Source organism: Mastacembelus armatus, chromosome 23 (assembly GCF_900324485.2).
Source record: "Mastacembelus armatus chromosome 23, fMasArm1.2, whole genome shotgun sequence".
Taxonomy (NCBI): domain Eukaryota; kingdom Metazoa; phylum Chordata; class Actinopteri; order Synbranchiformes; family Mastacembelidae; genus Mastacembelus; species Mastacembelus armatus.
This window is the reverse complement of record NC_046655.1, coordinates 5189976-5204631: the sequence shown is the minus strand read 5'-3', so window position 1 is coordinate 5204631 and position 14656 is coordinate 5189976. Positions and strand designations below refer to the sequence as shown.

General features: G+C 40.7%; 3 protein-coding genes across 7 annotated transcripts; 1 reads left to right on the top strand and 2 right to left on the bottom strand.

Annotated features, from left to right (window-relative positions):
* Nucleotides 1-22: 22 nt before the first annotated feature.
* On the bottom strand, nt 23-5191 carry dnai7 (dynein axonemal intermediate chain 7). 3 transcript variants are annotated; one of them, XM_026327298.2, is made up of 17 exons: nt 5039-5191; nt 4727-4744; nt 4470-4554; nt 4221-4309; nt 3905-4009; nt 3573-3710; nt 3082-3216; nt 2855-2958; nt 2581-2739; nt 2308-2461; nt 2139-2229; nt 1893-2062; nt 1630-1789; nt 1296-1510; nt 1049-1207; nt 580-693; nt 23-379 (listed from the first exon to the last, which is right to left on the bottom strand). In XM_026327298.2, exons 1-17 carry the CDS (start codon nt 5039-5041, stop codon nt 104-106), a joined length of 2175 nt encoding a protein of 724 aa, XP_026183083.1. In that variant the 5' UTR covers nt 5042-5191; the 3' UTR covers nt 23-103. The 3 variants fall into 3 exon arrangements, with proteins under 3 accessions (XP_026183083.1, XP_026183084.1, XP_026183085.1); XM_026327299.2 differs by having other exon boundaries at nt 2142-2229; XM_026327300.1 differs by lacking the exon at nt 4727-4744 and having other exon boundaries at nt 5039-5077.
* Nucleotides 5112-6462, top strand: lyrm5a (LYR motif containing 5a). Its single transcript, XM_026327316.2, has 3 exons — nt 5112-5244; nt 5515-5587; nt 5673-6462. The coding sequence occupies exons 2-3, from the start codon at nt 5543-5545 to the stop codon at nt 5883-5885; spliced, it is 258 nt and encodes an 85-aa protein (XP_026183101.1). The 5' UTR covers nt 5112-5244; nt 5515-5542; the 3' UTR covers nt 5886-6462.
* Nucleotides 6463-7683: 1221 nt separating this feature from the next.
* slc5a8 (solute carrier family 5 member 8) lies at nt 7684-14648 on the bottom strand. Of its 3 annotated transcripts, none has more exons than XM_026327303.1 (17): nt 14267-14648; nt 13892-14011; nt 12836-12901; nt 12669-12720; nt 12501-12568; nt 12324-12362; nt 11906-12021; nt 11395-11535; nt 11075-11204; nt 10686-10774; nt 9815-9924; nt 9644-9711; nt 9375-9461; nt 8918-9117; nt 8659-8765; nt 8494-8582; nt 8233-8401 (listed from the first exon to the last, which is right to left on the bottom strand). In XM_026327303.1, the coding sequence occupies exons 1-17, from the start codon at nt 14498-14500 to the stop codon at nt 8285-8287; spliced, it is 1833 nt and encodes a 610-aa protein (XP_026183088.1). In that variant the 5' UTR covers nt 14501-14648; the 3' UTR covers nt 8233-8284. The 3 variants fall into 3 exon arrangements, with proteins under 3 accessions (XP_026183090.1, XP_026183088.1, XP_026183089.1); XM_026327304.1 differs by having other exon boundaries at nt 8659-8762; XM_026327305.1 differs by lacking the exons at nt 8494-8582; nt 8659-8765 and having other exon boundaries at nt 7684-8401.
* Nucleotides 14649-14656: the final 8 nt, after the last annotated feature.

Sequence of the window (14656 nt, the reverse complement as noted above, 5' to 3'; positions counted from 1 at the left end):
GTGCATCCAAATGTACATTTAAAATATTTATAACTTAGTCAACAAAAAATTAGTTTTAGAATTAAAAAAAAAAATGATTCAACAAAGTTCATGGCAAACATGTTTAGGAAAACCTCAGGGGTCTGGTGGCACAGAGTAGACCCTGTACTGTGTTGACAAACAGATAATTGGATGTTCTGGTCTTAGCTATGGCATCAGTGCTCATGTTGACCTGGAGCATGTGGATAAAGGTGGAGTGAAACTCACTGCCAGGATAATGGTCTGTAGAAAAAGCTTCACTCTTCTCTGTAATTTCCAGCTTCAGACTCCTCTGAGCAGCCAGCAGGTAAAGACTCCATGAGTCCTTAGGCACAGGGGCAGGCCCATGGTGTTCACATACCTTGTTGAGAGGAAAAGGGAAAAACAAGTAAAATCTGCTTTTGTGTGGGGTTGGGGGGGGGGTTGTCATTCTGCTGAAATCGCCTAATTGTTGGTCATATTGCCACAGCTTGGAAATGAATCCTTGGCGTGTGCCTGGTGACTCCATGTCTCCAAGAAAATGGGGTAAAATGTGTTTTATCTGTGTAAAAGCAAGAATACCTGGATGACTAGATGCTCAGTGCCACATTTGGCATTCCACTTGCTCCATGAGAAAGCGCAGGCAGAGGCGAAGAGGGCCATCTGTTCGTAGGCAGCATGTTCTATAAGTGGGTCCTGAACAGCACAGAATCCACAGAGCATGTTGTATAATACTGCATGGCTGCAGACTTCCAAACTTATTTCTTTGCACTCAAAAAGACTGCTCCAAATGTTGCATAATATGATCTGGAAGGGTAAATGAACTGGCACTTTGATAATACTGTGTTGCCAGACTAAACAATGCACACTTTAAAAATAATGGTTGGAAGGCAATGGGCTTCATTATCTCCTGTTTCTTAATAGCTTTACACTCAGGTGCTGGTTTGTCCATGCAACACAACACATAACCAAATAAAGGCAATGCTGGCTCAGATGTGAAACCTTGCTCCTGTTTGTCTATTCTAAAAGCCAACAGGTAGAAGGTGCAGACCTTGAAGCAGGTGCTGACATATTTGTCTGTGTACTCATTCACAAAGATGTTGACCCCTGCATTGAGCATGGCTTTCTGCAGGGTAGATCTGCTCATCCACTTCCCTGTCAGGTGAGAGAGACCTGTTTCTTGCTCCGCCTCCAACATACACTGGTCACCCTGTTGTTAAAATTCACATAAACCTAAATTAATATCAGGTGGGTTTCTAATGTTTAGAAGCATGCTGAACTTTCCTGAACTTTCCTACCTGGATGGTGATGCTGAGATCGATGAGTGCTCCGTTGACAGTAAAAACAGCAGAGTCTTGACCTAGTGGCCTTAGCTCCCAGCTCTGGAAGGGAAAGTTGGCATAGGTTTCCTGCATTAGCACAAAAGCTTGGAAGGAGCTCATCTTGAAGGATATCTTGGCCTCTTCCTTCTCAATAGACACATCAGTGATACCGTCCATCCTCCACTGTTTACCTACCAGAAGGACCAAATGTCATGTCCATGGCTATTAGGTGACTATCAAATGTATTTCAGGACATGATGTGACATGTCCACTTTTTAAATTTCACTACTGCATGTTTTGCCGTACCTACCTGCAGCATCCCAGCGAGCCACTAGAGGAGTTTCCAAAAAGACAACAGTGTCGGGCAGCATCACAGACACCCCAATAAGAGGATAACTGAGTGCTGCACCATCATCCAAACTGGACATCTCTGTCGGGTAAGGAAACACCTGTAGCCCTGTGTTCAATATCTATGGGGGTGTTGTGTGAAAGAAAGTGGGGTCAACATTAGGGACCAACAGCTGGGCCATATGTAAGCCGCAGAAGCAAACACAGAAACTTTTCTCTGGTCACCTGTCTGATTTCCCAGCCATTTGCCTGCTGGGCTTGTGGCGGGAGGTGAAACACGTCATAGTAGAAGACCCCACCTAGAGGCGTGTACTGCATCAAGTCCACCACCTGGACTTGTTCACCCTGGTCCATAATTGTGAGCTGCACTGAGGGAGAGGTCAAGTCCCCCTCAGCTGAGAGAGAAAACAAAATCAAGGATTTTTGTCTTTTTAAACTTAGTTTACTATGATTACAGTTGAAGTGTCCTACCACCTAGTGCATCCATCTGTGTCTGTATCTTGCTTGCTCGGCCTTCTGTGGACTGCGGGCTGCTTTTCCTTGACTGCAGACTTGCAGCACTCTATGAGGAACATACAGAGTAAGAATGAAAAGGGAAGTAATTAGGAGCCCATATTAGTAGCTCATTCTTTCTTCATACCTTTCGCCCTTCTAAGCCTTGAATGGACTGCACCTCCTCATCCACTCTTTGCTGCTGTGCTTCATTGTCTTCCTTCACGTCCATGTCTACTTTTGTCTCTCCCTGCTCAGGTAAATCTGTGTCTGCTGGAATCCCATCACTACCTGCTAGAGACCTGACACCAAACAAAGAGAAAAGGCAAAAAAAACAAAACAAAACAGAAAGAACATGCTCAGCGGTACCAACATTATTATTACTGTAAAAGTATTACCAGGAGTAAGAGCACTACCAGACCTCTGGCTGGGTGTGTGTGTTGTTGGATGAGCCATCCTGGCCAGCAAAGACAGGTGGTCATAGCGTGTGTGGAGGATCCTTACAGCGATGTCACTCACAGCCAGCTGCTTGGGAATCTCAAAGCCCATGCTGGTCTCATGGAAGGTTAAACCTTTAAACCTGGATGCATCCATTAGAGTGACTACTGAGATAGATGCATTTTGTTGTAAATATAAATGTTCCAGCTATAATAAGAGACACTATATAACCTATTTCATCTCTTTCTTTCACAAACCTTGGATTTTTCTTGAGGTTGGCCCAGAGACACAGTGTAATGTTGTCGTCTTTGACCACAGTCTGCATGTTGCCCGTCTCGGTGTCGATGTTTGAACTGGCTCCCTGTGACCAGGAAGACACACAATCCATAAAAAAGGAGCCATCACACCAATGTTTGCACATTCTGTCCTTTCTCACAGTCCCAAAGTGCTTCTCAATGTGCAAACACAATTATGAATTCTGTACCTTAAGGATCTCTTCAGTAGTGAGGTTGTGCTTAGAATGAATTAATTCCTGTAAATCTATGAGAGTGTCCTGGTACTTCTGGCTTTCTTGAGGATCTGTAACATCTATGAGCAGACCTTCCAGCTCTTCAACCAGCTACAAGGAACAAAATGTATTTATTTTCAGATTTTATAAAACTAGGATGCATAAGATAATACATTTCTTTCATTAGGATCAGTTCTGATAGCCCAGTTTTAATAGGCTGTCTTGTTTTGAGTAGGAGGTACAATGGTAAATATTCATGTGTACCTTTTCCACCAGTGGCTCTGGGCACTAAAAATTTTTGTTTCTCATATTCATACATTTATATTAGGTTTGCATCTTAAACTAAACTTTGGGAAGATATGACAAGAAACTATTTGATATTTATATCCGATAGTTAATGTATTTATTGATAATCAAAACTGTTCAACTAACTAAAAGACATGTATGTCTACACGTAAAATACAGACCTGCACAGCGAGGTTACATTGCTTGAGAACAGGTGTAATGTTGACCTCTGGGTCGTCTCTCCATAAGCTTATATATGTGTTCCTCTCCTGCTGTACTGTGGGGTCTGGGGTGCCATCACAAAGCATGTACTTTTCCCACTGAACACAAAGAACGTACAGTACTGCATGTTATCAGCTAGATGAAATCTGTAAGGGAAGCTTTGCAGGGAATATATTAACACTTAATGAGGATATTTCATCTCATGTGATTATACAACACGTGTCAGGCATCCTGCTTGCTTTTTGACAAGTCTCACTTTCACTGAATAACTCAAAGTAATAGGACCACAAACCTTGGCTTTCTCCACAGCATCAGTTTTCCATTTGGCTAATGCAGTATGAGTCTCCTCCAGTAGATGGCAGAGTTCATTCAGCTCATCCTCTCTGCGCTCTCTGTCCTGTTGGCAACAGACACACACCAACACTGTCAGTACAGTCAAACCCACATTAACTGTGGGTTTGTCTATTATAGGTTTTACAGGCCTGGTTTCCAGTAAGCATGATTAGTATGAGACTGAATGTATCTTTAAAAAAAAACCCATAGCTTAATGCATATCACAGTTATGGGACATGACAAATATGGTATGATATTTCATAGGGACATCTTACCTTTAATTCAAGTCTTTCTAGCTCCTTCTCCTTTATCTCTCTTTTCAGTCTTTCCTGTTCTTCTTTTTCTGTTTGCAGCTGTGCTTCCTCTATAAGTCAAAAGCATATAATACATGCAGTACCTATATACATATCCTCCAGTAAGACAACAGCAATCTCTCTTATTCCTGAATAGAAGCTTAAGCAGAAGTGCCAAACAGATGACTTTATTTTACTTTAATAGAGACAGATCTCTGATCAACTTTTTACCTTCTTCTTTCAGCCGTCTCTCTTCTTCCTCTTGCCTTAACCTCTGAGCCTTGGACAGTTTAGCGTTAGCTCCCTTTTTGGTTGACTTCAAACGAGAGAAAAAAGGTTACACATGAGTTTCAACAGGGTAAAAGGGCTGAGGGATGGCTAGGTGGGTACTATGCACTCTATGGCTGACTGTTTTGTCTGCATAACTATGATTATAAGATCAAAATGTAGCTAACTAAAGAGAGTGTACTGACTTCGCTTGCTCATACCTGTGTTTTCTTCGGCGGCTATCATTCACAGGAGAAAATAGAGAGAAGGTTAAAAATGACATGGTTTAAACCATAATTAAAGACACAAGAGCACGAATTGAACTGTAGTATAAAGAGGAAAGAGAAGAGGAAGAGAAATGAGAGGTTCTCATTGTTTGCGTTAACTCACGCTATAACTAAACTGCGTAGCGACCTAATTGAAATGCTGGTTGTGAAATGATTCATTCTGTCGTTTAAAGCCTTTGAATGTGATGTTTAAGGCCAAACTGTGGCATTTTAATCGAAATTAAGACTGCTAAGCTAAAAACTCACCATGCTGAAACGGAAAACTCTCCAGCGTCCGAGTCACCATAGAAACAAGCACGCATGCGTAGTTATCTGTTTTTATTTGCGACATAACAAAACGACATACGATTGTGCGTACAACCGCGCGGTCCACTGTAGTCAAAGGAAGGACGAGCTGAAAAGGACAAATAACTTCATTAGCCTGACTAAATGTACCCAGCAAAATAACACAGGTAAATATGAATACAGTGTTTAATGTGGCTGTTGGTCGCGTTTGAGATAAATGTAGGATGGTAAAAGTTAGCGAGGAAGCTAACTATTCATTTAAAACTGACTAAGCAGCTAATTGTGCTGTTTGACTTGTTTTCTTTAATGTTAACGTAACTGTGTCCACTTCGGATCGCCTTTAGCTAACGTTTTATTAAATGTTTTCTTTAAATACTAATATATTTGATCACAGAATGTTTCCAAACAACGAACAGTTTCTCTTTCCTTTGTTCCAGAAGCGTGAAAGGGGACCTCGTTTCTGACATGGCCAACCCGTTAAGGGGTGAGGTCATCAGACTTTACAAAAATGTAAGTAAATGTATATAAGTCCGTGTCTGTTTATTGTGTTTTGTGTTGCGCAAAGGCTTTTAGTGTGTTTTTCATCCCGCTAAAGCTGCTGTACCTTGGCCGTGAGTATCCCCAGGGATCAGCTTATTTCAGACAGCGCCTCAAGTCAGCCTTCATGAAGAACAAGGACGTGACTGACCCCGACAAGATCAAGAAGCTGGTGGCTCGGGGCGATTTTGTCATCAAGGAACTAGAGGCTCTCTACTTCCTCAGGAAATACAGAGCCATGAAGAAGAGATATTATGAACCAGATAAATAATAATACACAACACCACAATATTCTTCTGATGCTGAAATTATATACTTGTACAGAAAGTGTATAAAGGTGCAATCTGTGTGATTATTTGATCACATTATGTCATAGTTTACTGTTACACACCTTTGTTGATGAGTTACAGTACACATAACACTTTAAAAACAACAGGTAACCTTATATAAAAGAAACACAATGCCTCTGTAAGTGCCAGGACATGACAATGATCATTCCAAGTGTTTTTAATTACAAAAACTTTATGTGTGTCCATATTATAGGTTTCATCAGGTGATTTAATTCACCATCAAATTTGAAATGGATGTTCAGATCATGACTATTAAGTTATAAATAATCCAACTGCAGACACCCCCCGATCTGTATTAAACCACCCAGGTAGCAGACGGACCTAAATGTCAGGGCTTTCAGTGTACGTATTTGTAGACGCATCCCGGTCAACTTTCTTAAACAGCAGGTGTGCATGGATATGTATTAATGTGCTGTTACAAATAAATGTTGCAACAATGTACAGATATTTTTAAACAATGATGTCCTGTGTTATTATAAAATCTAGGAAAGAAAATCATCTCAAGTTTTCTGAAAAGGTTATTTGAAATTATCATAATAACACTGCCTTTGCTTGGATTATTTTTCATTTTTGACGAGGTGCTCAATTACATTAAAATATATTTCAAGTATAATATTCAACCCTGAACACAGTATTTTTACAATTCTCTTTCGATGTCACTGTAAAATTATGCTGCTGTTTTGCATCTTAAGCTTTTTTTTCTTCCTGGTAAACTTTCTCTTTCAATTGCAGATGTCATCTGTTACAAAGTAACTCCCTAGTAACCAGGCAATAGCATTTGTATTATTTCAGGCTCTTTGTGTACCCATTAGAAATCACAGTTAACCTTCTATATGTATATTTGTGTCCTTGTTTCAGCATTCCAGACTCTTACAAGTGGACAAGCCAAGAACAAGTAGAACATCAAGTACACACATGCAGACACACAGATTAGATAATAAAAAGATTAACCCAGAGTTATTTCAGAAAAAGAAGAGTAGCAGTACACCTAGAGAGCAGGTGTCATTTAAGTTCACAAAGTTTTCCATGAAATGGCCAAACACAAAGTAAGCACACAGTGAGTGAAAATAAACATGCAAATGCCATAACTAAATAGTCATAATTAAGTTGGTGAAAATTTAGTGCTATTTTTGCCTTTTCAAAGCAGGGGGATGCAAACTAACATAATGTTTAATACATAGTGAGGTAGTACAAATGTACTAGCCATCATCAGAAGTAAAAAAAAAAAAGGCAGAGTATTAAAGGAAAGTTATAGTAAAATAATAAAAAATATCAGTGCAAACATTCATTTCACAGTTTGGAGATGCAAACCTTTTCACTCAGCTGTAAATTGGATTGGTACTTTAAATATAAATCCATTTTTTGTTTTTTTATAATTGATTTTGGTTGTTGATTTGTTACAACTCATGAGCCTAAAGTGAAACTTGCATTGGCTCAAACAGCTACACTGTCTTTTCTCCAGATGTCTCACAGTCTTCAGATATTGCAGACTTCTAAATGTCTCTGATGTTAATGACACATATACCTCTTTGCTGTTTTAGCACCCTTTAGATTTGGACATATGTACAGTAAATGTAAGTTAAGATATACTTTATTAATCCCTGAAGGGAAATTCAGAATGTGACACTTCAATCATGAACGAGGGAAGTGCAGTAAGCCACTGTACCTCAGCTGGTTTGAACAGCAGCGTGACGGATGACATATAGCTGGCTGTCAGGGACATGGAGACGGGCAGGGATGTCAGTGTGCGTCCACTAGTTAAGAATTCCTTGGAGTTCCCTTGGCCCCCTACTGACCCAGGTGTAGTAGAGTCCAATGCCCACGGACACGACCAGCATGAGAGCTAATACAGCATAGTCTGCTGCCCCGAGGGAGCTGTCCGCCTGAGAGTTGGTTGACATCCTTGACTGAAGTCAGAGTAGAGAACTCTCCAGAGAATGATTTAGACTGTTCAGTGAGCTGTTCAGCACTCAGATGCCCCTGTCCTGGTGCCTCACCTTCTAACTTGACACTAGACTTCAGGAAAATAAACAAAAGCTTTTTCTCCACAACGTGTGTGTTCTCAGAATTTTCACAGCAGTACATCGAGTGAACATGCTGCACACACACACGCTCACACACATTAGGTACTTTTTCTCCAAACAGTATGCACAAATGCCAGGTTTAATATTTTATCAGGAGAGTTCATGTAGTGCTCATTTTCAAAGGGTGTGTCAGAACATGTACACTTAACTTAAGACAGACTATTCATTGACGCTACAGACCATAGAAAAAACCCTTCAGTTTAATCAAGAATAATACAACACATACAAGTTGCATTTCACGTAGGAATGTTGCTTTTTGCAAATTCCAGCTCAACATCATAGAAATCAGGATTTGTGTTGCCAAAGTTATTCTCTCTGTCCTTTGTTAGGTCAAGCTTTCCTGTTCTGATGACCTGAAGAAGGAAGAGCATAAAGCAGATGTCAGTAGCTGTTATTAGTGTTATTATAGCATTTAACACCAGGTCACTGCTGGCAGAGCACTTACTCTGTCTTTAAAAAACCTGAATAGGTGATAAACAGTTGTGTCCTCTTTCATTAGAGTAAGCCTCGATTCCACCCCCAGCCTACAGCCTCCTGAGAAGGGCATCATATAGCATTATAATCACTGAAAATTAAAATAATCTCTGATATATTTCTTTATAATATGTACCTGTGCACAGGCTGACCATCAGTCCCACACTGATAGATATTACAGTTCCAATAGGACTGAAGTAGAGGTACGACAAAGAGTACCAGCTCTCTGCCAGCAGAGGTCTACTGGTGGGAGAAAATAGTTTTTTTTATTTCTCCTCCCCAATGTCACTACTTTATTTCAATGCAACACTTAACTTACAAAAGTTCTCATGCTGCCTCTCCTTAGTCCACATGGGAATATATAATAGTATCAAACCAGTCAGTCAGATACTTACCCGTGTACTGTGGTGATGCTGCTTGGTTGTGGTGGCAGAGTAGTGGAGGTCCAGTTGAGGCTGTCTACAGTGGTGAGGTTACAGCCCTCTGTGGTCAACGACAGAGGTCGGCTCATTTCAGGAGAGGGAGGGTATATCTGGGCTGTGATGCCCACCCACAGTGACACGACCAACCCTGACAACAAACCTGACACAGCTCCCTACAAAGACATTTTATTCTCTTTTCAAATGTCCTTTTCTTAACAGTTTCAAAAGTGCTGGTAAACAAGCAAATGCTACATGTTATTTGGAAAAATACCTGGTACTTTAAGATTACTCAAAATGTTATAGGATACATCGTTTAACTTTATCCTGATATAGCCAGTAAGATGTGAAAATGATATCCCTAAATTGAGCATCAGAGGAAAATACTTTTACAGTGCTGGATCGATGACGGTTTAAATAGGGCCAGACTTACTTTGGAGTTGGCGAATGGACAGAGGATACCCAGTGTAAACAGACCAAGTAAAGGTCCTCCAGTGACCCCAAATATACTGACAGCTGCCTGTATAAAGAGGTATATATCACTCATCCAGGGTTCATACCTGTAATAAATCATAAACCTCTGCTTCCAGTGAAAGCTTGACAAACCTAGTATAATTATTAACAATTATATACATTCCTCAGTATTTCTGTCTTTGTTTAACCAGGCTCTATGGTGCTCATGTGCTAACAGCTCCACTCTACCTGCAAAATCCCTCCCATGAGTGAAGCCAGTGCAGCCATTCCAATGCATAAAGCCCCATACAGTAGACCTGCAAACACACAGAGAATCCTTATATCTTATCTTCCATCTAATTGTACTAGTGATCACATGACAATGTAATCAGCTGAAGTATGGTTGGACAATCTGTTTACTGAGTCCTTTTGAGGTCCAGGAAAGGTGTTTCTCAGACATGTTAGTGCACGGTTTGATCAGGTCCTCCACTGTCACTGCTGCCAGCGCATTGATGCTGGAAGACACCGTGCTACACAAAACAAAACCACAAACCAGCAATTTATTCAAAGAAGAACCATTGTCCAGACACTTTGCACATGGGTACACAAAACTACAACTGTGCGTTAAATATCTGTCACAGTTCCTGTGTCAGAACTCTTTCCTTTTTATTGTTAATGGAGATTCCCTCATCCAGCCACCAGATGTCCCCACACTCCTTCTCTTGCCCTTTGCCCTCAGTGACCTGACCCTCCTTACCTCCACACCTGTTTCCACTCAACCCCATCAGCTCCTCAGACTGTGCTGTTTTGCTTGTTTCTGGCCTCTGGCTTTTGCATGCTATAGATGCGTGTTTATAGATTTACCTAAATGTTTCTGACTCAGCATGTTTCTTGGACTTTGTCTTCTCCTCTGACGCACCTGGAGTCAGGTTTACAGCACATTCTCCAGTTGGTAATCCACTTTGTTTTGGACTCTGACCATACCTCCTGTTCTTGCCTAGATTTCCTCACAGCGACTATGAGTAGGCCTGTTTCTGTAACAGTAAGCTACATCCTCCACTTTTCATCTTGCTAGTCTCTTGTTTCTGCAATAACTGATAATATATGTAATTTAAATAATACATTGTCATAAGTTGAGCCCAATGTTTGAGCTTACCTCACTTTAAATATTGGATACTTTTAAATGAAAGGATAGTTAATGATGGTGAAAGTGGAGCTTTACATTAATATACTTCATACCTAAAGGTAAGCCTTTAGTATAAGTTAGATAAATGCAATATTGTGTAATCACCTTAGAGATCCACTATAGGCTGCTGCAACAAACAGTCCAGGAAGGCCAGGATAGTCTCCCAAGATATCCATCACCAGATAAGGCATCAACTACAGAGAGGGTGTGACAGTATACTGCAGATATCGTTAGGAGGACTGGGGTCACACAATGTATAAATCTGACTAGTTTGTTTAAAAAGAGGCAGTAGGTGAATTCTGTTTGGGGCCACTTGCATCTGAGCTTTATGTTGGATCACTCACAAAACTAACATTTGGCTCATATGATGAAAACTTCCAGAAAAATCTTAATTATTGGATTTTTTCCCTAATGACTCTTTTTTTAGGCTGTCCAGGCGTTTTGTTAAAGCACTGATCGCAGCAACTGCTCTGCTATGCTGCTCTCCATCATACCTGATCAGGAGCAGAAACTAGACCAGCTGTCCATGGGTCACACTTCTTATAGACTGAGTAAAGGCACATTCCTGCAAACACGGAGCACAGCAAGATGGACCACAGGCCTAACAGGTTGGTGTACAGTGATCTGGGAAAAGGAAGATCCACAGACACACATTCAAACAAACATTAAAACATGGGAGAATATTAAACAAAATGAAAAGCTAAAAATCATACATGTTGTAATAGGAAACTAGTAGGGCTACTGTGACATTTCCCTTTGAGATCACAAAGATTTGTTACACCTGTCATGTGGTCTGGCAGTAAAAAGGACTCACAGTTTAGCATGGATGAGGCTCTTGCAGGAGTTATATCTCTGAACCTGGGCCTGGTTGATCCCATAGATGCTGACCCAAATAAATGTCCCCCCAATGGTTATGGTCCAAAAAGTGTGTCTCCTCAGGGGGTTTATATCGAAACTGGTGGAAAAGAAAATGAGGACTGTTTGTTCAGCAGTAAAACTTATCATTCATCAAATAATAAATCTTTTGCCTTCCTTTAATTCAATAATAAACTGCTGCATTGCTTGGTTGCATTTCAAGAACCTTTATATGAGGCGGTCATGTGACCTTATATGATGCGATCGGTGTAGAGTTGTTGCTTTAAATTTAGGACACAATTTGGGATGAGATGTTTCAGCACCGTGGAGAGAGACAAGGTGCAAGTCTGAACGTTTCAATGCATATGCAGCTTGACTGTTGCCCCACAGTGGCCAAATGCAGGAATGACAGAATCAAATCATTCGCATTTAGTCACGTTGATTTATGCAGTATCACGATATATACTCACTCCCAAATATTGAGTCTCCCTCCTTGCTGTGTGTCTGAAATGATGGGGAAGACTCCACCTTGTAAAACCACAGATCTGATGATGACAGACAGGAAGCCTCCAAGCATGACACCAAGCTGGAGGGGAGATGTAAATAATTTCAGGATTGGTTTCTCAATTAATTTCATGTATTGTTTATTATTCTAAAACATGAACCAAGACGTTGCTGTTTTGAGTAAAATTTGGGTAATATGTCGTGGTGATCGGTACACCACAAAACCACTGGTGTACTGTAACCACAAAAAGGTGTGATGCATGCACAGAGATACATGACTTCATCATTTGTTTCCACTGTAAGATCCTTTACAATTCTGACAGATTAGTATTTGTGGCATCATACTGACCACTCATTATGTTGTTTCTTTATCCAGAAGCCTACCTGAAAGACATCAGTCCACACCACTGCCTTCAGACCACCCTGTGATAACATAGCCCAGGAATAATCCAGGAGTTCAAAGACAAAAACAGTGAAGTAAGTACTTGCCATAAACAAGTAAGAAATGTATTCTGTTCTGATTATGTGCACAGCAGAACTCATTTAAGCATGTTTACGTACCATAGTGCAGTAAAAGGTACAGACCACACCTGTGGAAATGACTGCACCCCACAGATCCATACCAGTCACTGGGAAGAGAGGGGAGGACAGCACAGTCAGTCAACAGGAATGTCATGCAGCTTTAAGTGCCCTTGTGTAACCCGAGTCCGTGGACTGAAACCAACATACCTTGGTTTAAAGCCAGGGCTGGGGCATAAATGACGATTCCAGTGTAGAGGATCTTTGAACAAAGAGAGAAATAACATCAAAATAACTGACCACAGTTTGTCAGATTTGTGGTTTGAAAAACAGAGGTTTAAAACATGGTATTATGTGTTGACTGGCTTCTTACTCACTGTCTGCACAATGAAAAGCAGAGTTCCCATCAGACGCGTTGCTCTGTTGAAACGCAGCTCCAGATACTTGGTGAAGGGATGACCCAGACAGATAACAGACAATATAAATACTGTATATTACCCTTGTACCATTTCTCATGTCTGCTCCAAAACTACTGTTTGTCATTTCAAAATCACATTAACTCTTTGCAGAAAATATTTAATGTGTTACAGACAACCCAACATACCACTACTAGGACAGCGCTTTCAATAACAAATTAACAGATGTTACAATAGAGCGATACCCACTGCTGTGCACTAAGCTCCTGGTGTTGTGTGCAGAAAGCTGCAGACCTGCAGGCCCTTACAACCCACACCAACAAATGCTGTTTAAAGAAGAAACGTTTGCTGTAGAGCAACAGCTCTGACCTACACTTCCCAAAACACCTCACCTTTACCTGACTCAGTAAAGATGTTTTGTTTTTTTTGTTTTTTAATTCTGCAGTCAAATACAACAAACCTTTGCTACTGAAATCAGATTTTCTTTGCAACCAAAAAGACTCTTTGAGATCAAGTATTATTCAACTGAGACCTAAAATGATAATGAATGGATGGATCTGTAAGTGCTATGTATTGAGCAATCACAAATTTTTGGTAGGAGGGGTGTAATATCACATCTCTGTTGGCCAGGGGACACTGGAAACACCGCTGATGATTTTGGGATTTACCCTTTAATTCAATCCTGGGCCAATTTACACTGATGTCAGGAGAAAATTATTTTAGTTGAGTAGACACAGGCGAACATTTGGTTACTCTTTAGTTAGCACTTTGGTTATGCTTAGCTACACATTCAGACATCTAGATTAGCCTTCTCAGTTAATAACAACAGAGGTGTCAGCTCAGTGCTCATGTTAACAGCTAGTATCTATCTATGTAAAGACAAACAACATGCTTTATGAATACAGTCAAACATTGCACAACCACAGCACTGCAAAACATCTGAAATCCATTAAACACTGAGATGACAGAAAACAATAAGAAGACTGTAAAATGACAAATCCTAATCTGAACACTCACCTCATATGTACTGGTTATGGTCAGCCTGTAAAAGACTGGCATAAAGACCTCAGATGTGACTAGCACTGCCATTGCAAAGGCGATAATATAAAATCCAATACTGGCACCGTAGCGATACACCTAAGGGATAGTGAGAGTTAGTAATATTTTCTATGATTTTAGAAAAGCTGTCAGAGCATAATATTTGACCAAAATAAAAATAGCATACAAATTACAATATGGACAGTAGAGTAGCAAGCCAACATTGTAAAGCCATAAAAGCTCGAAGCTCTTTTTGCATTTAAAACATACATCCTGCAGGCTGAACTGGACACAAAGTGACATTTTAGGAGATGGTTTTCACATTTCACCCTTGGGACTCTGCCATAACCTTACCTCGGCTGGGTTGGACAGCACTGTGATGGCTGACATGAAGCTGGCTGTCAGGGACAGGGAGACAGGCAGGGCCGTCATTCTGCGACCCCCTATTAGAAAGTTCCCAGAGCTCCTCTGGTCCCTGTCTGTCCAGGCATAGTAGACCCCGACAGCAGCGGACACTAACAGCATGAGAGCAAACACCAAATAGTCTGCTGTCACAAAGGAGCCACTTAGCAGAGCGTACCCTGGCATTTTGGTGGAAGTTAGACCAAAAGCTGGAATTTAAAACTATCCAGAAAGTTACTCAAACTCATGTGCACTCAGAAACAGTCCCCTGTGAATAGATGGAAGTCCTGGCACTTCACCTGCTCACTCAGTACTGAGCCAACAAGACTGAAGGCTTGTGTG

Bases quoted from the DNA above. Each gene is read 5' to 3' on its own strand.
- dnai7 (XM_026327298.2), bottom strand. The intron at 3,711-3,904 runs GTTTGTGGTCCT...CTTTGTGTTCAG, and splicing joins ATGCTGTGGAGAAAGCCAAG to TGGGAAAAGTACATGCTTTG. The intron at 1,511-1,629 runs GTAGGTACGGCA...TCCTTCTGGTAG, and splicing joins GGCTCGCTGGGATGCTGCAG to GTAAACAGTGGAGGATGGAC.
- lyrm5a (XM_026327316.2), top strand. From the start codon at position 5,543: ATGGCCAACCCGTTAAGGGGTGAGGTCATCAGACTTTACAAAAAT. The intron at 5,588-5,672 runs GTAAGTAAATGT...ATCCCGCTAAAG, and splicing joins TCATCAGACTTTACAAAAAT to CTGCTGTACCTTGGCCGTGA.
- slc5a8 (XM_026327303.1), bottom strand. From the start codon at position 14,500: ATGCCAGGGTACGCTCTGCTAAGTGGCTCCTTTGTGACAGCAGACTAT. The intron at 12,022-12,323 runs GTAGGCTTCTGG...TCTCCCCTCCAG, and splicing joins TGTGGACTGATGTCTTTCAG to CTTGGTGTCATGCTTGGAGG. The intron at 8,402-8,493 runs GTAAGTGCTCTG...TTCCTTCTTCAG, and splicing joins TCAGGTTTTTTAAAGACAGA to GTCATCAGAACAGGAAAGCT.